Raw genomic sequence first — 26,929 nt, forward strand, 5'->3', positions numbered from 1 at the left:
TAACTATGTAAGTACTTCATTATTAAATTAATTTCCAAGATGGTCGCTTTTAAGCTTCGATATAAAATCTGTGTTTCTTCGAAATCTTCCGGCTTTTTTATTTTTTACAACTAGAGTTTGTAACAAAAGCTCGGGAAAAATTAAAATACTTCTATGAATATAATTTATATTATTAGAGATTTGTATATTAGAGTTACATATTTTATATAAAACAATATAAACTGTATATCCTAATCCTGGCCAATGATGATGTAGGATCTGATCCAGTCTAAAGATGATGTAGGATCTGATCCAGGCTAAAGATGATGTAGGATCTGATCCAGGCTAAAGATGATGTAGGATCTGATCCAGTCTAAAGATGATGTAGGATCTGATCCAGGCTAAAGATGATGTAGGATCTGATCCAGGCTAAACATGATGTAGGATCTTGTCCATGCTAAAGATGATGTAGGAGCTGATCCAGGCTAAGTACTAGAGTAGGGGGCAGCACTATATGGGCACGGCCAAAACCCGGGCGTGAGCACTCTCATATCCTCTCTGTTGTACAATACAGACACAGAGGATTATTCTCCAGTATACACCCACCAATTTTTTTAGCCCTTGAATAACAATTTGCAGTGCTCTGGCCTGAGCTAGAATATTCACGAGTTTTTCCGTAAATTTTTACCGAGCGGAACCCGAAGAACCAGTCTGCCAAGTGTTTTCGACAGTGAACATCGAGATGGCGCCACGGCGTTCTATTATGTACACAACGAGTTTCCATTAATGTCTCGAGGGCGCTACTCGCGACAGTGTTGTAGAAGGGTTTCTGCAGGAAATTGGCCCAGCTCTTAAACCGAACGAATTACGTGTTTCCAGCTCGCGAAACGTGAGACAACAATCGCGAAGTGTTTCGATCGTTGCACGACAATTTACCCCGACAATGTTGTGCGCGACAGGGCGGTTTCCATTCATTTAAAATCGCCGTCGATGTATACCCTCGTCGCTAACCTGGAGACCGGCGACAGGAGCCATGCCGCAGCACAACCCCCGACGGACCAGGACGACGACAATGACAGCGACGTGTCGTCATCGTCTTGTCAGCTAGGGAACGTCGACAGCAAGTAAGTAAGTAAACATCGAACGCTACACACCCTCATTATATTCCCCACGTCCCCCATCTCGCTTCCTGTCGTTGCTCCACGGTCCATCGCACTCTCTCTCTTACCCATTGCGTTATCCGCGCAACACATTCGCGTGCACCAACCAGTCGACTTTCTTTCGTCGAACAACTTCACCGCGACTCGTTACCAACTCCTCAGTCATCGACTCACCGTTCACCTTCAGCCATCACCGCACATTCATGGCAATTTAAAAAACTGTCAACAGAGCCTAAAAAATCCGCAAGCTCGAAATTGCGATGGGATCCCCGACCTCGATATCCGGGGTAGACCGCACACGAATCATGGTCTTTTCTTCTGTTCCGCTTGATAAAAAATTACTAAAAAAATGCGTGGACGTTCGCCCATTGGCGCGCACATCAGCGAATTATTTCAGAATTTTCCGTCGCAAAATCGATCCTCCAGAAAATCCGGAAGCGCAAAATTTCCGATTTACCGGCGCTCGGCAGATTTTCGGATTGTTTTGAAACGCCATTTCTCGGCGGAGAATTCTGAAAAAATTCAGGAACGTTCTGCCTAATGGCGCACACGACAGTAAATTATTTCAGAATTTTTCTCCGCGAAATCGAGCTTCAAAAAATATATGTATGTGTCCACTTAATATTGTCTCCGACTGTACATATACACATTGTATTGTATGCCTATGTCTATGGCCATTGGCATACATATACTGTATATGTCGGAGGCTGTTCGGTAAACTTCTTCATCGGACCCGTCGGAGTTTGACTGGAGGCGTTATTTACCGGATAGTGAATAACGAATGAGGAAACAACAAGACAGGCTTTGAAAATATCTCGAGAACTGATCATTTTTCTGGCATGTTACCCTAATAAGTCTTTACGTAGAATGAACAGAGGAATAATGCAACAAAAAATATGCATTTCTATTTAAGGATGTTCTGGAGGTACGACGGGAGACGAAAGTACAAGAAATTCGAAATCCACATCAATATATTGGCAATGAAAGCCATTCATGAGTATATTTTGCATTAAAAAAATAGATTAATTTAAAAAGCTTTCGTTTAATTAGTGAATTTCATGTTATATTTATTTTGTTAATCATATTGTCTTCATATTATAAAAAATTGTAAGTGACTTTTGCGAATAAGTGTACCCTCTGATTGTAGCTATATTCAGTGGTCTTCCATGCTGGCGAGAAGGACAACACGATAGTTTATAATTTTTTGCTCCGCAACTGTTTAGTGAATCCTAATAAATTTTGAACATAATTAATTACATAATTTTTATTATATATTAAAAAAACTGGAGTTTCTAGTTGCGTTTTTTCAAGGTTTAAATAGGGTTCGTGTGTGAAGTGGAATTTTACGAATTCTCCATAAGAAGACGTGTTAAAATGTGCAAACTTTAAGTAGCTATAATTCTTAAACGGTGCAGTGAATCGAATCCAAACTTTGGTAATTGCATTAATTTAGTCAGAATTATATCTTGTCAAATTTTCAAGAATTTTCTTGCGTTTTTATATACCTCCAGATCATCCTTAAAAGAAATGTTGCAATTGTTAATTGCACATATGCACAATTCCACCTAAAAAAGATCTAAGGACCAAAACTTAGTTTGTTTTTGAAATCCTCCCTGCCCACCATCATAGCCCCGAAGAAAATGACACCATACGATTGTTCCCTTCATACCGAACAATTTGTGTAAGTGGACGCTCTAACGTTCGATAAGCAGTGCAAGTCGGGGCTGTCTTCGTGCACGGTTGTTTACATAGTATGAAACGTTTTCCGCGAGTAGCCAACCTTTTGTGATGGCAGCTAGAGGCGACTGGAACGACGACGTAGGTCGGTGACCGGTGAACTCTGACCGAGTGTGACGTCATCGATTGCAGGCACCATGGGGGAGAATTTATTTTTGCGCGAACGCATGGGAGGTGGTTCGCGTCTCCGACTATATTTACGTCGTTCGGTTTAGTGTCGCGTGTGTCTCATCGAGCACCGACTACGTCAGACGCGCTAACCTATTCGACGCTTGATGACGTTTCAATTACGTCACGGAGCATATGCAACTATATGTACAGGGTGTTACAAGATTAAATATCGCGGACATCATATAGCGCGATTCTACATCTCCGCTTTAGTCGAAAATGACATAATGAGCCGCCCGAAAAATTGACCTTGAACTTGACAAACAAGGTCAAAAGAAAACCAACATTTTTTTGTAAGATTAAAGATTTTAAATCCAGAAAAAATCTTAATAATAGTTGACAATTTTGTCACAAAGGGAAATGTTGTTCGGAACGATGAGCTTGAGGGGAGGAGTTTAATCGACGATTTACTTGAATCAAATCTTTAATTTCTCCAATCAAAGACATTGCCACAATCTCTCCTATTCCAACGACATTGAAATATGTTGTGAAGGTAGCCGTTCTGAACAACGTTTCCCTTTACAGTTTTTGTCTATCGGCTTTCGTTTACGAGATATTCGTGAAAAACTGTTCGACCTTGACAACATATTGAAGGTCAAACCGTTTTTCGCGAATATCTCGTAATCGAAAGCCGATAGACGAAAACTGTAAAGGGAAATGTTGTTCAGAACGGCGACCTTCACAACATATTTCAATGTCGTTGGAATAGGAGAGATTGTGGCAATGTCTTCGATTGGAGAAATTAAAGGTTTGATTTAAGTAAATCAACGATTAGACTCGATTCACATTAATATCATTGACCATTGAATTATTATCACTAGACCGCGGATGTTTATGCAATTTGCAATACCTGTAGACGAATTTTACTCGCGCGAAACTCGAATCAAATAATATCTTATTTCCCGGTGGTAGTATCCTTTGTTGATCTGAAATAAATGAAAATCGTACTAAATTTCGTCGTATGTCATATCCTAGAATTCTTTCAACATTTCCAAACGCCATAATTGCGTATAGATATCCGCAGTCGAATTATCACCAGTGAAATATTCAATTTAGCATTACGATTCACGCTAAAGAAATGTTGGTTTTCTCTCCTTCTCCATTAATTATAGAATTGAAGAAATCGTTCCTTGGTTCCATTCGAAACTGTTGAAAATTGTAGCATGTGTACAGTAACGAAACGCACGGAATACGAGTTGAAATGAAGTTGGATAGCTCGGAGGGAAGACAGAGAGAAAGTAAGGGACATTGAAACGAAACGAGACGAAGCAGTAGCTGGAATAGATGAGCGAGAGTGAGACGTGCAAGACGGAAGACGAAAAGAGAACGAGAACAGAGACAAAAGAGGAAGGCAACTCCCGGCTGCTGCGGATCGATAGAACGGAGAGCTGCGTGTTGCTCGGTTCTTCGCACAGAAAGATTCGAATAATCGAAGAATATTGCCAGAGCGTTCCTAATGTAAAAGGTCTTCGAAGCTACGAAATAAATTCTTATTTAACTTCCACTGCCCGGAATCGTTGCGAAACATTTTCATTTCGCATGAAGAGAATATTTTCCGTAGTCTAGTAAATCAGAGAGACAATAGTCCAGAGCTGATTAAAGATCGGATACAGTCCGAACAGAACAGCTGACGAATACTGATTTCGCTAGTAACCATGAACTAGCGTGGACGCATTGAAAGTCTGCGCTATTCATAGAAAGAATAGCTCTAAGCGTTATGCACCTGCCTGCACTACAGTGCTCGCCGCTCTTCGAAAGGCTTAACATTTCATATTCTTTTGAACCGGCTGTAAATTTCAATGCGAAGGTCAAGGTCTCCGCGGAAGATACTCGGAAGAGTGTGCAACGTCAATCTCGAAGGCACCTCAAGGTTTTCTAATGATCGAAGAATGGATTTAAATGAGTTTCTTTAAAGAATGAAACTGTGTTCTCTGAAACTTTCAATATACTTGAATGGATAAATATTCCACCGCGCGATGAGAAAATAATTAGTTTTTTTTCTGTAGATTCTTTTCTAAAAGGATATTTAGAAAATGCGTTAGAGAAGCGAGAACGAATCGCAGCAGTTGCATTTGGTCCCCTCGTGCCGTTCCCGCTATTTTTAGGTTCTCGGGTCCCAGAATGCATCGCGGTGGCCCTTATTTATAGGAATGATTCGGTGTCAACGTCCTAGGCAATCTCTCATAAGCGGACAGTCATTCACTTTCTTTCTTAACATGGTTAATAGCTTAGGAAAAACGCCGAAAAAAGTGGTTTTTATTTTGTTCAACATTGTTGCACCACTCGCAAAAATCTGAACAAATTTGAGCGTAATACTTTTGACAATATCTCATTGCTAAATTAATTCCGAAATGGTACGAGACCTATTTTTACATGAAATCTGCATTTTTTCGATTTTTTCGTGTTTTTCATTTTTTACAACCATAGTTGTGAAGCTCGCAGTTCTGAACAACATTTCCCTTTACAGTTTTCGGCTATTGACTTTCGTTTACGAGATATTCGTGAAAAACTGTTCGATCTTGACAACATATTGAAGGTCAAACAGTGTTTAGCGAATATCTCGTAATCGAAAGCCGATAGACAAAAACTGTAAAGGGAAACGTTGTTCAGAACGGCGACCTTCACAACATATTTCAATGTCGTTGGAATAGGAGAGATTGTGGCAATGTCTTCGATTGGAGAAATTAAAGATTTGATTGTGATCTAAGTAAGAAAAACCCCACTCTTTTCTATTACCGAGAAATGAGAACGCAAATCCCGCACCCTTACAATCCTGGAAACGAGTCTACCGTCTTAAATGTTCGATGCAACTGGTTCTATCGATATACGCTGAGATGTCGCAACAAACGAAACTCTTCCGACCGATGACGATTCTAGAGCAGTTAGGTAACTGAAGGTACGTATATGTACACGCAACGTTGGCATTGGGACTAGGAACCGACGTACACCGAATGGACTTCAGTGATCCGTTGGTCGTTCGTTCCTCGCCTAGTTTCGAGAATCATGGGCGAGATCTATTCGATCTTCGAAACGATCAAGCACTGGATGCAACAGCTGAACAGTTCGGAGAGGATCCAAAAAACGGAAGACATTGTCGAAACGAACGACTTCCTTGTCGACGAGAAAGATCTTCTCGATATTATCTGCACGATCAATCGGTTAGTCTTCCTCTACGTGATCGTCAAGTGGATTAATCTAGAGGTGTGGAACATAGTCGGCGGTGGATCTTTCGCTATGAACCGATAAGGAGAAGGATTGAAGAAACACTTGGATTTTTGTATTATGGAGAAACGTAACTCGGACCGAGAACAATGAGAAATTATAATAGCGATTGTCTTCGTGAATCTCGACTATTGTTGAGAGTGCTATGCGTATTCATTGCTACGACTCTGACGTGTTAAGCGACTGACACATTGTGTACATCGTTATCGACTGTCGTCGAATAATAATTGTTCGAATGTAAAACAAACGTAAAAATGTCGCGACAACAACTTGGCGGTTTGAGAGACAACAATTTTAGTTGGAACGCAACAATATTCTTCTCCTGTTCGAACGTGAACAGCACAGCGATTCAACAACATTCAAATAATGTTGAGTAACGTCTAAAAAAAAATACACATACATACTTCGGAAAATATTTGAGGTGTGTAAGCTCGGTGATTCACTCTACGTGTATGTATATCGGCGAGAATCATCTAAGTGCTTCATCGGTGGGTCATGCTGTATCCTTTTAACCACTTCGCTACCACGGACGAGTTATCCCACGACGCAATACCGTTCGTACGATGGCCACATGCGAGTTAACTCGTCCGTGGCGTAGCGCAAGCGACATTGCGTCGCGAGATAATTCGTCTGTGTATGTGCCATTTCAACTGTGGTGTCCAAGGTGGTTCGGAACCCACCTTATAAAAACTGTAGGTCCCGTCGCGAAAAAACCCTGGCAATTAAGAGCGACGTAAAATAACCAATAAAAAAAAAATAATTCGTCTGTGGCCGCCGTACGAACGGTACTGCGTCGCGAGATAACTCGTCCTTGGTAGCGAAGTGGTTATCGTTAGCTGTCGTCGATTGAAGAATTGTAATATAAATGTAATTTTAATACACAACGATAAATACACAACGATTCTGCTCTGAAAGTAGTACAAATCTTTCTCTTGTGTCGAACACTTTTTCTTGATTCGAAAGTAATTTTCCATAACACTTTTTTTTCATATAAGAATATTACGTTTCGCCCACCTGAGTAAAAGTTTAGGAACCCCCTGGTGTAGAGTATAGAGGTACCTAGATCGTGCTAGATCGTTCTGAACCTTCTTATAGTGTCCTGGAACGTCCTACAGCGTCTTGGAACGTCCTGTTTCGTCTTAGAAGGTGCTAAAACGTTTTAGAATGTCCTATAGCATCCTAAACCGTTCTAGGCAGTTTTAAAACTGTCCTATAACGTCCTACAGCGTCTTGGAACGTCCTGTAGCGTCTTAGAAGGTGTTAAAACGTTTTAGAACGTCCTATAGCATCCTAAACCGCCCTAGACAGTCTTAAAACTGTCCTATAGCGTCCTACAGCGTTCTAAACCGTCCTAGACTGTCCCAGATTATTCCTTATAGGGTCCTACAGCGTCCTATAGTGTCTTAGAACGTCCTATAGGCGTCCTAGACTGTCCTAGATCGCCCTATCTAGGTCGTCCTAAATAGTCCTAAAGTGTCCTAGATTGTCCTACCTCTAGGTCGTCCTAAATAGTCCTTTTCTTTTTATTTTTTTTTTTGTTAAGGGGGAGGCTAAAACCGAGGACAAACCCCCGTAAACACTCACCCCCGAGACGTTCAATGGACCGCCCCTCTTCTAAGCAGTTGATGCCCGAGCTTACGAAGAACCAAGGGCCTCCACTTTTCGTATAGCTCCTTAGTTCTTCGTCCCTCGAGGCCCACTACCACGCCTGTTCTTGTCTTTCATAGAGATATGTCTTTATAGGTAATTGTCACTCCAGAGTGGGCCTCGGCTCCGCCAACGATGATAGACGGTGGAAACAGGACTAAATCCTTGCCCATATCCACTAAAACAACCTCTGTTCAGGAGCCGATTTTATTGGTCCCTGTTTAGCTCATTAGCGTGCCGAGAGTTGGATCACATGTGACCCGTGTTTCACATACTACCGTCCTAGAGTGTCCCTATCGTCCTACCTAGTTCCTCTTAGATCGTCCTACCTACATCTCCCTAGATCATCCTAGAACGTCCTACCTTCTCCAACCTAGATCATCCTACCTCGTCCTAAATCAGGGGTGGGCACGATAGGGGCCTCTCAAACTCCCGTCCCCCGCCCAAAACACTCCTTTCCATCCATCACTAGTCCTGTACACATGGCGCTCCTCTCGGTCGCTGCTCGCGAGGCCTGCGCAGTTGCGCACTAACTTCCAACGTACTTATCGCGTCCTTTCTCCATGGCAACGACGACGGATCCTAGCGGGGTGACACTGCTCCCAATATGGTGGGGACACTATCTCTTTCTCTTTCAATTCCGACGAAAATACCCACCCCTGGCCTACAACAATCCACAGCTTACAGCGCAGGTGTAGATCCTACAGGGTTCGAGGATAGTGACACGGTCGGTAGGCAGCGCGATGGCGCGTCCGGCCTCCGGTGTAGTCGTTGCGGGGTCACGAGAGGCGGGGGAGGTTCGCGGGGAACAGCGGAGAGGAGCGGAGAGGGGAAGGTGACGCGATCGGCAGGCCGACTTTCCTCGAAGCCAGTCGGATGTTGAACGCGACGAGAGTCGGTTCCTCGTTTCCGCCGCGTCTCGGCAGCGATCGGCTTTCGTCGGGTCTCCTGCCTTTTTTTTACACACACATACACACACACGCAGCCGTTGCACACACCAACACTCTCGCGTTTCCGTTCCGCTTCCTCGGGGAACAGCCACGAAATGTCGGACGGGTCGTATGGAGAAGACAAGGAAGGATCGACAGGTCGTTGCACTCCCGTTGATCCAGTGTCGCCTCGTTAAATCCCAGTGCGTGTGATCCGTGCCTAACGACCGCGCCTCGATCCCGTTACCCGTGACGCGCGTCTCTTCTGGTTTCCGTGACGTCTTTGTGTGCCGTTTAATCGGTCCAAGCAGTTCTGCGACCCGATATCCAAGTCCATCCCCACAGGATTCCCGTGCGAAAAAATTTTCCAAGCCCATCTCCACGATCTAAGTCCATCCCCACGGGATTCCCGTGCGAAAAAATACATTTATCTGTTTGTGTGCACCCGATCCAACCCCATCTCCACGGGACTCCCGTGCAACAGTGCAAGAAATACATGAATCTGTGACACGCAACAGAGAAACGGAGTGTGTATGCCCCGATCTTAGTCTGTCTCGGCAGGATTCCCGTGCGAAAGTGCAAGAAATACACGAATCTGTGACACACAACAACGAAACAGAGTGTGCCTGATAGAAGTAGGCTGGCTAGTGGTGTTCTAAAAGATTCGGAACAGGTTTCAAGCCAGTCAAAGAGGTTGATACCTAGTCGCGTGCCAAGTGAAACAGACATAACCGTGTCTACTGCAACTTGAACAGTCCTGCGGAGGCTAGAGCCACGGGAAAGGAGGAGGCTCCCACGAAGAAGATTTCACCGATTATGCGAAAAGTCAGCGAAGCGATGAAGCATCGCGCGATCAGCTGACTAGCCGAACTGTTCGGCGGCCGTGGACTGTCGGCCGGGAACGAGAAGGATTCTGGAATAACACCGCAACGATTGTCTACCTGCTCGGTGATGACGTTCGGCACGCCATTCCACACTGACAAGTCGCACTTTCCCAGCGACAACCCTGCTCGGTATGTTTGTTTCTCTTTTCTGGTTGCGCGGCGGTCGAGATAGAACCGGTTCCGATTAGGCTACGTTCAAAGTGATCGGACACTTCTAGACACTTATCCGTAGGATATAAATTATTGGACAAGCATGGTCCGATGGATGAAAACGATGCTTCTAGCTTGAAAAATGGTCCACCGGAATTCGAAGTCGCTATCTCTTCATTTGAGGATAATAGTTGAGTAACTTTGTCATTTTTTTTCTTGGTTGTTAGTCAAGATATTGGGATGAAAAAATTCGAGAATACTCGAGCTTAGCTGTTGCATTTCATATATTTTTTTCAGAATTGTAAACAAATTATGAGGGGTGGAAAGAAAAATTTATTTTTACCAAAAAATTCGAGAACAGTGTTCTGTTACCTATCTAACATATCTGAAAAAGTTTCATTTTTTTTTCTCGGTTGTCAGTTAAGATATTAGTTTGAAAAAGTTCGACAATACTCGAGCTTGGCTGTTGCATTTCATATATTTTTTTCAGAATTGTAAACAAATTATGAAGGGTGGAAAGAAAAATTTATTTTTACCAAAAAATTCGAGAACAGTGTTCTGTTACCAATCTAATACATCTGAAAGTTTCATTTATTTTCTCGGTTTTTAATCAACATATCGAGATGAAAAAATTCGAAAATACTCGAGCTTAGCTGTTGCATTTCATATATATTTTTTCAGAATTGTAAGCAAATTATGAAGGGTAGGAAAATAATATTAATTTCTCCAGAAAATTCAAGAACAATGTTCTTATTGACAGTCTAATGTACCTGAAAGTTTCGAGACGATGGGTTCGGTGAAACATAGTTGAAGACTTGAGAAACAAATGAAGCTACGCGTGAGAACGAAAGAAATAATGGCGTGATTTCATTGCTTTTTCTCCTAAATATTCGGTAACTGGCACCATCTTCGCCAGTTATTATGCGGCGTTCGCTAGGAAGATGTTGAAAAGAGCAGGGGACGTCGGTTTTGCGCGACAGAGTTAAAGCTCTCGAGGTTTTCCGTCGCCCAATTAACGTCGACCGAGCTACCCGCTCTTCGTTAAGCAAAGAACCCGACCTCTTCCTTCGCATAATGAAAGGGTACCTCGTTAATTCCACGACGATGTATGAAACGAAATAAAAAAAAAAAAGGACAAAACGGTAGACTGAAAAATAGAACGGGAATTTTGTTCGGAGGCTTTGTATACTTCGTATAAACAGGTGGAAAGCCCGCAGCAGAGCGTCCTACAGCATCATACAACATCATACAGCATCCTAACAGCATTCTATAACATCCTACCTACAACATCCTACAAAATTCTACAACATCCTACCTACAGCAGCCTAACAGCATTCTACAGCATCCTACCTACAGTATTCTACAGCCAGAGTTGGACATTAATCGATTAAAATGTTAATCATGATTGATTGATGAATGTATACGATTAAAAAAAGAAATCGTCGAAAAATCGGCGATTGATTTAATCGTCAATCGTTGATTAAAAAAAGGGATCAACGAGAAAAAAAACATAAAAGCACGTAAACAGAATCTGTATTATGGACCAAACGACAATACACCTAAACTTAGTTCACATCTTTTTCAGTATTCATACAGTTCTGATTACGTATTTCATTTCGAAATTTCATCAGTTAATCATTAATCAATTATCCGATTGACGATTCATAATCGTTAATCGCAATTAACGATTAATAAGTGTTCAATCGTTAACCACAATTATAACGACTAACGAGGAGATTAATTGTAAATTACGATTAACGATTGAAGTAGAAATTTAGTCGTCAATCGTTGATTAAATTTTTGCCCAACTCTGTCAGGTGGCATGTGCAATGCCCGTCGATGCGCCTGTGTGTGGTGGTGCAATACACAGGTCGCATGAGATCTACCCCACTAACACTCTCCCTACACGCCGATCCTTGACCTTGTCCTTCTCTACGTTCGGCAAAAGTCAAATAATAGTATGCCTGGCGTATAAGTGTCCCTTGGCAGACCCGTGTTGGAGACTTATATCGATAAAATACTGTACAGCGTTCTAATTGCATCCTAGATCGTCGTAGACCGTTCCGTAGCGTTCCAATAGCATCCTAGACTGTCCTATAGCGTCCTAGACTTTCCTGTTCAATTATATTCAAAATGAAAAGCTCGTCGTTGTCGATATCGGCGAGACATGTATTTGTACAAAATGTTCTTGTCGCTTGACCGACACGTCGCGATGCGACGCATCCGAGTAAATGGGGCAAAGAGCGAGCCAAAAGGCGGGTACACGGGTTATCTCGTCGAGATTCCTCGCAACGGGGTCACGTCGATCGCGATTCATCTAACCGGCCATTTTATCTCCTAAACGAATTTCCCCCTCTGCAAGCACATTTAGAATTCTCGCCAAATCACCAATTATATAAATAAACGTAATAAATAAAATTTAAGCAGCAATGTATAATATATACAATTGAAGATGACAATGTTAAATTTTAATTTTTCCGACAGAAGCTCATGGTTGTTGGAGATTCTGATGTATAAATATATAAAATTCAAACAGATCGTGTGAAATTAAAGAAGACGATGTTATATTTTCATTTTTTTCAACAGAAGCTCATGGTTGTTGGAGATTCTGACGTATAAATATATAAAATTGAAAGAAATATGTTCTGTGTAAAATTACAAATCCATCTTATTTCCTAGTAATAGCGTTATGCCGATAATTATCGATAGTTCTCCACCGCTACTAACGCGTTAGGCTCGCTTAGTGTGCGTCGTTGAACAACGACAACGAATACGTCATTCGGTGCACGTTTACACGTGACGACGAAGCTGGCAGCAACGTAATGGAGGTTGCAGTCAAGGCTGTAGAAAGGCGTTCCTCGTTGCATCTTGCGAGCCGTGCCGAACGGTCGTCGACCCGTTTATACTGTGGCCACTCTTTGCGCAAGGTCATTTTACTTGTTGTTGCATTCGTTATGATGCCGCGTTTATTCTTTCGACGTGTCGCGTTGCCTTTGTGTCGCAGCGCGTCGCGTGACGCGCGGATGAATGCATTTGTAAAATCGAGAATTCTGTAATTACGCACGGAAATCACATACACATGTTTCCATTTATCCGTTTCACGGACGGCCTTCCCTTGGAAACAGCCGTATATAAAATCTCTTTGAAAACGTTCAAACTGAATTAATATTAGACTCAGACTTTTGAATTTCTTTTACGGCACCCCCACAGTCTTTCTCGAATATCTTCGAAACTATTTATCGCGTGGAGAAGTATGTTAGACAAAATTTGTAGGTCTGGCCAGGCTGCGTCTTTTATGTCCTATCACTTTTTCTCGTAAAACGAACGGTTTTCGAGAAAATTGAGAAAAACGACGGACGAAATTAATGAAGCATTAAAATGATTAATTGAATGCATGATAAAATCGTTTTTCTCGAATATCTTCAAAACTATTTACCGCGTCGAAAAATATGTTAAACAGAACCCGTAGATCTGGAAAGGCCGCGTCTTTTCTGTTCTATCACTTTTTCTCGTGGAACGAACGGTTTTCGAGAAAATTTAGAAAAATGTCAGCTACGTATCACTTGCATGTCGGCCGGGCGAGATAAGTGACAAGTCGCTGACGTTTTTCTCAATTTTCTCGAAAACCGTTCGTTCTACGGAAAAAAGTGATAGAACAGAAAAGACGCAGCCTGTCCAGATCTACAAGTTCTATTTAACATATTTTTCGACGCGGTAAATAGTTTCGAAGATATTCGAGAAAAACGATTGTAAGAGCATTAAATTAATCATTTTAATGTTTCATTTATTTGTGGTACACGTTTTCCTGATATATACAATATTTTGGAGTACCGAAATCGATTGGCTTAGTGGTCTAGGGGTATGATTCTCGCTTTGGGTGCGAGAGGTCCCGGGTTCAAATCCCGGCTGAGCCCAAATTTTTTTTTCACCACTTTCTCTATATTTTGTGTGACATAACAAATCTTTTAAATTCATTCACAGAATAACCTTCTTTCAACGTGCATAAAAATGATATTGCAAATGTTTTTCAAAATAGTTAATTCATGTTATCGACAATAAATGTTTTTATGAATATGAATTTGTGTGCCTTTGTAGAGCCACAACAAATCAAAATCTTACTAAATCCCGTCGATTTGTATATTCCAGTATTTTCTCAACATTTTCGTAAGCCATAAATGCATAAAAATTCTAGCGTCTAGTTATAATAAAATAGTGTAGAATCGAATGTGAAAGAGTGTCGTGACTACGACTATAGAAGAACAGCAGTCGTGAGCGGCTCAGTGGTCTAGGGGTATGATTCTCGCTTTGGGTGCGAGAGGTCCCGGGTTCAAATCCCGGCTGAGCCCAATTTTTTTTTCAATTCTTTTTTCACAATTATTTTTTCGGAATCGTGATATATAATATATAAACATGTTTATTATTTATAAATGTATTATTTATAAATCGTTCTTCGTTATCTAATATATTTCAAAGGGTTTCGTAGACTTGCATATTGTATTTTCAGTTTGAAAATTTCCATTGATTATTATTAGACTCTGCGGATCTTGATGCATTTATAGCAAAATTGAAAATTGTCGGAAAATTTTTAAAAATTCAACACGTCAATATATTGCTCTTCTGTTAAAATAATTAACGGAAGAAATAAAACAAATAACGTTCAATTTCGTTTCTACTTCTTGCAATCGATGCAGACAATTCTTATTTCTCAACAATTTAAATTCTTCCCTTAATTATTTGAATCGAGGAGTAATAAATTGACATGTTCGATTTTTAAAGTTGTTCAACAATTTTCAATATCAAAGGGGAGGATTACATATTTCGTTTCTATTTCTTGCAATCTTTGCAGATAATTTTTATAGTGCGGCCTTGAATCAACGTTAAGAGTTTATGCGTTCTGTAAATCTTGCTCGTTCGATTGTTCGTCCGGTGATAAAAAATAATGATAAAGTAATGAAAACACTTCTTGTGGAGAACAGCTTGTGGAGAATTTGTTTGTCTCTACATCTATATTTTTCGATGAATTGTTTCAGGCCCGGCGCGATGGCGGCTGAGGAGGGTACGCTGGGTGGTAGCCTCGGATCAAAATTAAAATGTCCGACCCCCATATCGCGGTTAAGGGTGGAGAAAATAGAAGGTGGCCTGATGGTAGCCGGAGTCGTAATAGCTGCGAACTGCCAGATCGCTCTTCCGGCATTCGGGTTTCTCTTCATGCTTGTTGGCGCTGTGCTCACTGGTTCGTATACTTCCTTCTTATTGTTTCTACCCACCGTATGCTATACATATACACTGTACATATGTATACTAGTATTTACTTGCTCCTATTAACGTATTCATTTCTCGTTATTTTATAGAATAGCGAAATCATTCAGAATCGAATTATTTTCACGTGTTTGCATACTGTATACATCTGAGTTTAGTTAAGTAATGCGTTGCGAACACACATAACATAGGAGGAAGTATTCCCAGAAGCCGTAACGTATTACATCACGAGAAGATCATGCGAAAGTATTATTCAACTCCTTCGGCATACGCTGCTCAAGTTTCGTCGTTACGTAAAATGTTTTGTTCCTTCGAATTAAATATCTCGGTCGCTTCAATGATTTTGTGAATTTTCAAATATTAATGCTGAAGAAATAATTACGAAAAAATTCATGAACATTCTATTTAATATCACGCACAACAGTGAATTATTTCAGAATTTTTGGTGATTTATAAATGTTAATAATACCGCGTGAAAAATTTATAATTAATGTCGAAGCTTACATGATAATTACGGAACATGTGAAACGCGTCGTGACGTTGCTATATTTAGCGGCCGACGATAGGAACACGTGCTCCGGGATGATGGGAATAATTTTCCATACATAGATAGACAGTTAGCACTGATCCGACAGAAGCCTCTGTCGTATTCTCGGAATTTCATTAGTAATATCGGATAGGAAACCTTGTATGTATCTAAGTAAGTCGAACACGTTACAAGACGCGATCGATTCCTCGAAAATCACTACATCGGTGCACGTGCGCGTTGGAAAAAGTAATTGGCGTCCTCGAACGCAACACAATGACCGAACAATCGTTTAACGACATTAATGATTAGACTGCGGACCTTGATGCGTTTATAGAAAAATTGAGTAGACTAAATTGAAAATTGCTGGAAAATTTAACAAGATTCTGCAATAATGATTTTTATACAGTGACTTGAGTACTTCAGTCAATTGTTATCGTTCTGTACGGGAGTCTCCTATATAGATGTAGCAAACAATAAATACAGAACATTTCGAATAGGTTATACCGCTTGAATAATTCTCTCGCTGTTCCACCGTCATGTACCGTTGCAAAGTAATTCGATATGGTTCTATGAAAATGACAATGAACGTGTCTAGAGTGGTAAGCGGTTGATTGGGTGCTTGAAACGTCTGCGTTATTGATAGTGGGGGCACAGGTAATATTTGAACAGCGATAAATAACCTTGAACGACCTTGGAACGTCGACACAAATTATTATAAACGACTAACTAAAGTGAATGTTCGAGAGGAACGATTCTACGAACGTTTAATTAATCATTAGAATGTTTAAATGTAAATGAAACGGTTTTCAAATATAAATTACAACAAAGTTTGAGAGAGCTATAGCTAATATAGTTAGTGGAGTGCGGATATTTATTGAATTTATTGAATTTTCTAGACAAGCTTGAAAAAAGTGGGACAAAATAAAATTCTATATTCACTGGTAACAGCATTTGTAGATTCGAAATGAATAAAATGTCAAATATAATACTCCAGCATTTTTTCGACCATTTTTAGAAATCATAAATGCATTCTAAGATCCGCAGTTTAATAATTAGTAAGCAAAATTGTTTGAAAAATAAGTAGCAGTCGAGCAACTGTCCTTCGAAATAAATAAATTGTTTCAAATAAAACAGTGGGGAGTTGTTTTGGCAACAAAATTGAGAAATAATTCGAAGTGCAAAGGGTTTTTAAAATTTCTTCTTGTTTAGAGGTAAAACCAAATATAAGTTCCATAAATATAAATCACAACATTTGAGAGCTATGTTTATTGTAATTAGTAAACAAAATTGTTTAAAGTAAGTAGCAGTCGAGAAACTTCCCTTCGAAGTAAATAAACTGTTTCAAATAAAACACTTATAAAATTTCAAAGTTGTGCTGTCATCCGATCGAGCTGAAACTTTGCACAGATTGTTCGAACAACACACTAAATAAATAACTGTCAGGCTAAGCGATCAATTGCCTAGACACCGTGCAAGAATTTGAGAAGCACTTTTGAGGTGATCGAACCCTAGAATGGCAATGTAGCGTTTACGTCGCGAAGGAAAGGATATGAAGAAAGAAGATGAAGAGAAAGGTTGGGCTGTGTTGAGCAGTAGGCAACAGCTGGTCGTTTACTTATTAGCCGGAGTTTCTCGAGAGTACGAGAGTCTTGTTACCAACCGATTTATTAAAACCGGTCAGTCCTCCCCAACCTGCTTCGTTCTGTATTCTTTTTGTTGCCTGCCGGCGTTCTCGATCGGAGAAGACCGGTCCTGTTTCCCTTTCGTTCCGTGTCATCCGTTGAATCCGTTGAATCCGACCACTATACAAACATTACAAACGTTCTGCGACATCGCACGAATTCTCGCTATCTCTGAATTATTCGAATCAGAACGCGCCGAATTACAATTGAATTACTCGACGAATTCCAATTAGAAATTAAAGGGATTCAGTCGCGCTTCGTTCGATTAAATTACAAGCTTGCGGTTGGATTACACTGTGTTCGATTGTTCCGTACAATTCGAGAGAAGCTTGAGAAGCTGAACGAAGAGAAGACTGCGATTCTTTATGCATTTATTGCTGCGAGAATGTTCAAAGAAGGCTGAGGGCAGTGGCGTGTTTCCCTGTGGGCAACTTGGGCGAATGCCCGGGGCTCCGAACACAAACCAAGATCCAAAATCCAAATTCTACGTTTTTCTAATTCTAAAAAATTTCTAAATTCTACTTTGCCCAAGGCCCCAACCAGTTATAACGCGCTACTGGCCTAAGGGTATAGAATTCGACCGAATATTGTACAATTTTCATTCCACTTTCTTCAAAGTCGACAGAAATTGGAAAATGGACAATCTTTTTTTTCTTTTTGTTGCAGCTGCATCCTATCGCGGACCCGGCGAGGACGAAGACAAAGACTCGTACGCAGCCAGGATCGCGTTCACCGGAAACTCGCGAATCCTCGGGCCGATTTGCATCGTGGTGGGCGCACTTATGCTCGCGTTAGGCGTGTTACTGTGCATGCTCACCAGGAGGGCGAGAAGAAGGGAACGAAGGGTCGGTTTCCATTGCCCGCTTCACGGAGACTTTTATCCCTTGAGTCCTGTCCAGGGCGTCAAGATGCTGGGTACGTCGAGATAAAAGAATTACCTACGCTTAATAACACGTAAAATGTACTAGCAACAGCAGGCATTGAGATTCTACATTTTTTAAATTATATTTACACAGTATACAAATAGTAGTAAAAATGTAGAATGTCCTAGCAACAGCAGGCATTGTGATTCTACATTTTTTCTACACCCCTCAAAAGAATTAAGGGATCACTTGTGCGAACCCGAACAATTGCTCCCCATTCACGTGATCATAACTCCGTCAAAAATTGTCGTATCGATATCGTTGAACAATGGTTCGAAAGCCTGAAACCTCTAGTTTCAGATGTCCTGTTTCAAATTGTTGCCATGGGGAGCAACAAATTTTTGGAAGGGCTATCTTTCCTGTGTAAATTGTGTGGTTGTTGAATATTGTGCGATCTTTTTTATTCGAGTTATTCAACATTGAAGTAAATATGGGCGTTTTAACTTTAACTGTTAGTTTCGTATGAAAACTGTATACGACAAGCAAGAAAGTTACTTTTTACGTCACACACGTTTACAGGCGTCAACACATTTACACGACACAAGAACTATCAGATTATACCTTGCTTTCTCTTGTTACGTATCGACCGATCGCGAGGCGCAACGTGAGAAACGTTAATAATCATATTTTCGTAAAATGTTTCAACTGTTTATCTCGTAGTCATATAAATATTTTTCCCAATTGAAATACCTACAAATGAACATTTTACATTGAAGAATAAACTTGTACAATTCAACGAGAACGTATTTCGAACAAAATTAATTGTCGACCAATCATTTTGATATAATATTTTTATAATTTGTGCATTCGCGAAAAAATCATCGCTTCGTATAAATTTTCAAACACAGCTGTTGTTCGCACGAGTTCTACGTTCATTGCAAATATTTCTAATATGCATTCTACAGATACATACACATAGAAGCGTTCGAACGTGTCGAACAAATCGGCAGAATAAGTTGATAGACTTGTATTAGCCCGAATTCCGACAATCCAGTTAGCTACCCTAACCCTGATCCAGCCTCGTCCCGAATTCAAAGCAATTGACGGGAACTGGAGCACTCCGTAATAAACGTTTCCGATGGGCTTCCTACCGTTGGATCAACGTTTGGCACTAGAAAACTGTAAAATGTCTTCGAGAAGATGCTTATACGTCATTCGCATGGCAACGAAATTGAATAAACATTCATTTTTACGTAGACAATTTCAATTGATTAAAAAGAACGTCCACATGTTTTCACGTTTTTCTCTCAATGTTCTTACTGTTTTAAGTGACACGTAAACGCGTCAAATCCGCTGTTCAATTATGACGAAGAAGAACATTGTAATGGAGAAATTTTATATGTAAAATGAAGAAACTTCATATGTAGAATGAAGAAATTTTATGTGTAGAATGAAGAAGTTTTATGAAGCCTTCTTATATGTAGAATGAAGAAATTTTATGAAGAAATATTATACAATGTAGAATGAAGAAATATGTATCTATGTAGAATGAAGAAATGTTATGAAGAAATATTATATGTAGAATGAAGAAAGTTTATACATAGAACCCCTGGCAGAATGTCTCCGATCGGAGGCATTGATACGGATTTTAGAGAAAACATTCGCAATTTAGAAGTATAAAATACTACTTTATGGAGTTAAAACTGATGGGAACTGAAAAGGGACTTATCGAAGAATGAGAAACAACAAAATAGCATAAGCTTCCATCTATTATAACAAAGAAACGAGAAAATAAACAAAATGTTACACGGAAAAAAGTTCCCGATTAATAGATCAGTTGGAAGAAAGTTTTCAACTTTAAACAAATATTGTGATGTTATTATAAAAGATATTGGATTGTTCTTTGCAGCAAAAGATTCTGTAGATTTTCCCGAATACAGTGATATCCAATATTAATACATTGTGAATGTTTAAACATGTTGAAACAATCGTTGAAGATGGAGAGACACCACTTTTGCCTCAATTGTTGGGGATATTTTTCAGTTTATCTTAAAAAATAAGGGTCCGGCGTAAAATCTAACTGCATCACGCGATAGGGCAGACTTTTATCTTGAGAAACCACTCTTCAAAGTTTGCAACATCAACGTTTTTTCGAAGCAAAACGCAAAATATCTTCGCTCGACATGAGTTGCCGCCAGTGGCGCTCGCCATTAGTACGGCCGTTCGCCGCGCCTCATGTCGGGCGAAGATATTTTGCTTTTTGATTCGAAAAAACGTTGATATTGCAAACTTTAAAGAGTGGTTTCTCAAGATAAAAGTGTGCTCTATCGAGTGGTATAGTTCGATTTTCCACTGGACCCTTATTTTTTGAGATAAATTCAAAAATATCGTCAACAATTGGTGCAAAAGTGGTGTCTCTCCATCTTTAACGATTGTTCAAACATGTTTAAACATTCATAATGTATTAATATTGGATATCACTGTATTCGGGAAAGTCTACAGAACCTTTTGCTGCAAAGAACAATCCAATATCTTTTATAACAACTATCACAATATTTGTTTAAAGTTGAAAAATATGTTTTTTTTCAAAATCAAGTTTCTCAAAGACTGCGCGTCTAGGGGAAAAATTAAGGTTTCTTTGTTATAATAAATGGTAGCTTATGTGATTTTGTTGTTTCTCATTCTTGAATAAGTCCCTTTTCAGTTCCCATCAGTTTTAACTGCATAAAGTAATATCTTATACTTCTAAATTGTGAATGTTTTCTCTAAAATCCGTATCAATGCCTCCGAAATGAAGAAATATAATATGTAGACTGAAGAAATTTGATGAAGAAATTTTTGAAAATTCAAAATCAATGACCTATATATTTCTATTTGTTGCCGAGAGAACGATATATGTACAGGCTATTGAAATTGAAGAACGAAATGTACTGCTTTTCGTTTAGCAGCATGGAAGATTGATTACGCGAGACTACGTTAGATAAGACTGCGGGATTCGACAAAGTCACATTGAAATTAGAAATGATTGAACGTGACCTGCGCGAGAGAATGGATTCTCTACGGACGAGACCGTTCTGTAGCACTGGCTCTACGTGCTTGATAAACTAGGACATGCGCCGTGCCGAGCGCCGCGCCGCACCGTTGCGTTGGGGTCCATGACATCTGTTGCCCTCGATCTTACGATATCTCGCTCTAACATTCGTAGAAACCTATCGTTTCCGTCGCTTTCCAAATTTTCCTCTACCCATTTTCCACCCTCTCCATCCCCCAACACGATCAAAACAGCATTGCAATCGATCCCGTTTACTCGCCCGAGGATGGACCGGAGAGGATGTTGTCCCCGACGTTAAAACGACGTCTCGAAGAAAAGTTCTTTAATACGTCTCCAAAAACGTCTGCAAATCGTCTCGAAAAAGACTTCTGAAATCAGACGTCTTATTTCAAACGTTAAAACGACGTTAAACATTCGTCTTTAAATCATCTCGAAAGATACGTCCTTGGACATCTTGAAGAAAACGTCTTCACAGGGTAACAAGAAATAACGGAGTTAATCATTTCTTATCATAATTCTGTCAAATTGACGAATTTTGAAAAACCAAATAATAACAACCATAACATGTGGACCTTTAGTATTCATATATTTAAGAAGTTTCGAAATGGCCACCCTTTGCGCCGATACAGAGGCTCAAACGTGTCTTGAAATTTTCGGCTATGGGCCGCAGCTCTTCTGGCGTCATTCGGTCCCACTCCTGGTACAGAGATTTTTTCAATGACTCCAAATTTTTATGGGGCCGAGCACAGGCCCCGGCCTCCAAAATCGACCACACGCTGTAGTCCATCGGGTTGAGATTCGGCGAGTACGGCGGCCATTCCACAGATGTGATGAAACCGGGAAAATGGGCTTTGCACCACTCCTGAGTCGTTTTCGCTCTGTGGGCCGGCGCGGAATCCTGCAGTAACGTCCATTCCGGATCGCCGAGGTGCTGTTGGGCCCCACAGAAGTACCACGGCTTCGAGAATGTCCCGTCGATACACTTCTTGGTTGATTTTCGACCCCTTGATCCACGAAAACCGTAGCAAATCCCATTTTCCAGGTTTCATCACATCTGCGGAATAGCCGCCGTACTCACCGGATCTCAACTCTATGAACTCCAGCGTTTGGTCGATTTTCGAGGCTAGGGCCTGTGCTCAGCCCCATAAAAGTTTCGAGTCGCTGAAAAAATCTCTGCGCCGGGTGTGGGACCGAATGACGCCAGAAGAGCTGCGGCCCATAGCCGAAAATTTCAAAACACGTTTGAGCCTCTGAATCGGCTCAAAGGGTGGCCACATCGAAACTTCTTAAATATATGAATACTAAAGGTCTATGTTATGGTTGTTATCATTTGGTTTTTCAAAATTCGTCGATTTCACAAGAAATGTTTAACTCCGTTATTTCTTGTCACCCTGTAAGTTGTCTCCAAGTCTTTAAGACGTCATTAATACATATAATTAAGACTTTCAGACCCAAAATGGACGTCTTTACGACGTCGTATTATATTTGCGAAGAACACTTGGAACACAGGGAGGAGGGAGGCCAGTTCTGTTTTTAATTGGACGGTTTTCGAACATGAAATCGTGATCGGAATCGTACTGTAACGAGATAATGTATAATTGTGAACGTTTCTCCGTAGGTATGACTGGCAAAGATGCAAGCGGATGGTCTAAAATTCCCTGCCTGAAGGGACGTTCCTCGAGTAAAGGTGGAAGTGCATCTGCTGGCGGTACACACGTCGGACCACCTCAATGTCCACACTCTGTATTAAGTAGTACACGAAGTTCAGTGAGCAGTTCACCACTGAGTCCTTGCCCAACGCCCATGCCGTTTTTGGTCACGTCGGGTTCAGTCAGGTGAGATTGCTATACCAAATCTTCGCGGTATCTTCACCGCGCATTTTCTACAATTTTTTCCGATTTTTCTGTCGCGAACTGTGCGTCGTGAGAAATGAAAAATCAACAAGTGTAACTTGTCACTCCTCGCAGCAGAAGCGTCGAGAAAAATCGGTTTGTATTGTTTTTTGATAATGATCTTCGACAAGAAAAATTCGGAAAAAAATGTCACGTATTTTGGGTCCCAAGGCGCACTTTTGTGAATTTTTTCAGATTTTTCTGCCACAAACTGTGGTCGTGAAAAATGAAATACATACTCCGTAAAATATCGGAAAAACACAGATTTCTCAAGTTAAGTCATTTTAAAAAACGTTTCGCTGTTTGTATGAAATACGTTTCACCTTGAAAAATCTTGTAAGGTTGTATCGAGGAGGTAATCGAGGAATCAACGATCGATGACGATTTACGTAAGACCAAGAATAGCACCGGCCAGGGACTAACGAATTACAACTAGAGTATGTATGTATATCTACGATTAGCAGAGTTAAGTAGGGGATATCCGATGGTCTGTTTTATCCAGGCTATGTCTGTCCCATTGCTGAATATAGCACGGCACATTCACTATGAATGAAACGGAGAATGTATTTTTAGCGATAATGATTTTTAGGGCCGCCTCTACCGCCTAACTCTCTATTATAAAAATACATGTGACACTCTTCCGAGCATTCGATAAATATACATATTTTTCAAAATATGGTTGGTTTTTCATTTTTCACGACCACAATTTGCGACGGAAAAATCGGAAAAAATTCTAGAAAATGCGCCTTGGGATCCTAAACATGTCACATTTTTTCCCGAATTTTTCTTGTGGGAGATCATTTGTGAAAAACAATAAAAACCGAATTTTCTGCTGCGAGGAGTGACGAGTTAGACTTGTTGGTTTTTCATTTGTCACGACCACAGTTCGCGACGGAAAAATCGGAAAAAATTCTAGAAAATGCGCCTTGGGATCCTAAATCTGTCACAATTTTTTCCGAATTTTAGGAAGCATCGGAGACCGGAAAATGCCCGGAAAAGTGCGAAGTCTAATTTACCCTGTGACTAGCCTCAATTTACAATTTTCGTAGAGGAATTTTAAGACAGTGGAATCAAACGAAATCTTATTTTCTGTCGAATTCTATATTCTGGCATCTGAGGAGATGATTGAGAGATATTCTAGTTCTAGTGTTCGAGTTTGAACACCCTGTATATCGATAACTATACATACCTCGACCAAGTATTTTCCCTTCCATCGAGACCAGACGGAATCGCTATAGAAGCTCTCCTACCTGCTTTGGCAAGGGTATTGATCCGAGCCTTCCTTCCCTGGTATCCTGGTCGACGCGTGTACAATTATTTTTCCATAATTTTCATTTTGCAACAGAGTAATGCCAATTTAATCACATATATTTAATTGTATATGACATGTAGACTTTTCGGATTAAAATACTAACAATAACACTGAAACTTGGTGAAATCTGCAGGATTACATTAAAAAAAGTTAAAAATTCCCAGCTCCCCAAGCTGAAATTTAACCATGCGATTGTTTCACGACTTATGCGACGTAAATGTTCGCAATTTGAATACGTTTTATGGTAACTCTAATTTTCACAAATGAGAAAAACTCAGGAACTTCTTAATGGAAGAACGTTTAGTAATGGAGAACAGTTAAGTAATAGTTGAGACGACGAATGAATTGATCTGTTTCAGTAGCGGGATGGTGCAAAGCGTTGGTGCGAATTTATCCCCGGACCAAACGTTTGGATCGATTCGCTCGCTATCAGTGACGAGAGAAGTCGCCAGTTTCCCTCTGTCGAGAACGCCCACGCCACCTCCGCAACACAGGTGGGATGATTTTTCTTGCGAAACGTCGCGAGACACGTGAATTTTATAAAAGAATTAGTCTAAACTCTTCCGAGAGTCGGTAAAAATCGGATTCAGCGAGAATTTTCTAGTAAAAACTGAAATTTCCCTCAATTAAAAACTTGCGATTTCCTTCAATTCAAGTCTGAAACTAATTCTCCATAAAAATTGACTTCAAATAGAAATACATTATAAGAATTCTCCACTTAATTTGCGACTGCATTTCGAGTTACGAAGTAATTGAATAATTCACTAATTAAACTTGAAATTCCCTTCAATTTATACTGGAAATTTCCCTCAATATTTAAATCTTACTATCCTCCTAAATCTTCTATCAAAATTAACTTGAAATGAATTCATTATAGATATTCCTCTTAAGTTGCAACTGACTTTCGAGAATTTCGAAATAATTAAATACTTTACTAATTAAACTTGAAATTTCTCTGAATTAAACACTTAATTTTCTATGAAAATTAACTTAAAATAAATTCATTATAACAATTCCCCTTAATTTGAATACTGTAATAATGAAACTTGCAATTTCCTTCAATTTAAATCTTAAATTACTTTTCTATAAAAGTTAACCAAAAATAAAATTATCATAAGAATTCCTCCTAATTTTTAAAAATTAATTTAAACTTGAAATTTCCAGAGCGTCCGCGTTGGCGAACGGAGAGGACCTAACCTCTTTAGGCAGTCCTCTGAGGGAGGCGTCGCCCAGACCGGAAGTGCGCGTCGTCGCTCCATCACATCGGCCTCCGTCGGCGCTCGCGGCGACCAGCGTGATCACCAACGGATCGGCGAATCGCAAATCAGTTAGCATACTGCTTCCGGAGCACTCGAGCGGATGACCCCAACATCAACACGGATTCGTGCATCGTTGCGACAAAGAGCCCCCGTCGATCTAGGATCAATCTACGATCGAACAGAAACAGTCGTATCGATCTAGGATAAATCTACGATCGAACAGAAACAGTTTGGTCGATCTAGGATCGATCTACGATCGAAAAGAAACAGTTTGGTCGATCTAGAATGAAAAAGAAAGAATTCAGTCGATGTAAGATCAATCTAGGATCGAAAAGAAACAGTCACGTCGATCTAGGATCGATCTAGGGTCGAAAAGAAACAGTCATGTCGATCTAGGATCGATCTAGGGTCGAAAAGAAGCAGTTCGGTCGATCTAGGATCAATCTACGGTCCACAAGGAAACAGTCCGGTCGATCTAGGATCAAAAAGAAACAGTTCAGTTGATCTAGGGTCGAATAGAAACAGTTTGGTCGATCTAGGATCAATCTACGATCGAAAAGAAACAGTTCGGTCGATCTAGGATCAATCTACGATCGACAAAGAAACAGTCCGGTCGATCTAGGATCAAAAAGAAACAGTTCAGTCGATATAGGATCAATCTAGAGTCGATAAAAAACAGTCGTGTCGATCTAGGATCAATCTACGATCGACAAAGAAACAGTCCAGTCGATCTAGAATCGGAAAGAAACAGTTCAGTTGATCTAGGATCAATCTAGGATCGAGAAAAAGACACAGTTCGGTTCGAAGAATCGTCGTCGGCCGATCAATCGTTCAGTTTTTAAGGGAAAAACAGTCATGGCGTACTTGCCAAGGGGAAAACTAGCTGTTAAGAAACCCGCGCGCGATTATGGCAACCGGACTTCGGGTTAGGCGATATATCACAGCCAGTGCGACACGTCAGCGCAGTAAAATAAAGATCGTCCTGTTAAATTCTTTTGTTAGACTGCGGATCTTTACGAAAATGTTCGATGAATATCAAAAATTCATTGTTGGAATATCAAATTAATTACCGGAATATCAAATTAATTTAATGAAATCCAGCACTAGCTTTATTCGATTCTGATCTAAAGATGTTTCACCGTCTATCTGTCACTGAGAATAACGTTTTAGTTGATTCTAGTTGTAAAATCGCATAAACGTCCGCA

The 26,929-nt window shown here is 40.3% G+C and overlaps 1 protein-coding gene and 2 non-coding genes across 6 annotated transcripts; all 3 read left to right on the forward strand.

The window, feature by feature from the left end:
* The first annotated feature begins 769 nt into the window (after positions 1–769).
* On the forward strand, positions 770–26,269 carry LOC143217177 (uncharacterized). 4 transcript variants are annotated; one of them, XM_076441081.1, is made up of 6 exons: positions 770–1,103; positions 14,907–15,109; positions 18,013–18,261; positions 22,880–23,096; positions 24,828–24,959; positions 25,630–26,269. In XM_076441081.1, exons 1-6 carry the CDS (start codon positions 970–972, stop codon positions 25,826–25,828), a joined length of 1,134 nt encoding a protein of 377 aa, XP_076297196.1. In that variant the 5' UTR covers positions 770–969; the 3' UTR covers positions 25,829–26,269. The 4 variants fall into 4 exon arrangements, with proteins under 4 accessions (XP_076297196.1, XP_076297195.1, XP_076297198.1 ...); XM_076441080.1 differs by having other exon boundaries at positions 771–1,103; positions 24,825–24,959; XM_076441083.1 differs by having other exon boundaries at positions 967–1,107; positions 24,825–24,959.
* Trnap-ugg (transfer RNA proline (anticodon UGG)) lies at positions 13,719–13,790 on the forward strand. Its single transcript has one exon. It is a non-coding gene; the product is annotated as a tRNA-Pro (tRNA).
* On the forward strand, positions 14,151–14,222 carry Trnap-ugg (transfer RNA proline (anticodon UGG)). Its single transcript has one exon. It is a non-coding gene; the product is annotated as a tRNA-Pro (tRNA).
* Positions 26,270–26,929: the final 660 nt, after the last annotated feature.

The sequence above is a fragment of the Lasioglossum baleicum genome, chromosome 16 (assembly GCF_051020765.1).
Source record: "Lasioglossum baleicum chromosome 16, iyLasBale1, whole genome shotgun sequence".
Classification (NCBI taxonomy): domain Eukaryota; kingdom Metazoa; phylum Arthropoda; class Insecta; order Hymenoptera; family Halictidae; genus Lasioglossum; species Lasioglossum baleicum.

Bases quoted from the DNA above. Each gene is read 5' to 3' on its own strand.
- LOC143217177 (XM_076441080.1), top strand. From the start codon at position 970: ATGTATACCCTCGTCGCTAACCTGGAGACCGGCGACAGGAGCCATGCC. The intron at 15,110-18,012 runs GTTCGTATACTT...TTTTTGTTGCAG, and splicing joins TGTTGGCGCTGTGCTCACTG to CTGCATCCTATCGCGGACCC. The intron at 23,097-24,824 runs GTGAGATTGCTA...GATCTGTTTCAG, and splicing joins GTCACGTCGGGTTCAGTCAG to TAGCGGGATGGTGCAAAGCG.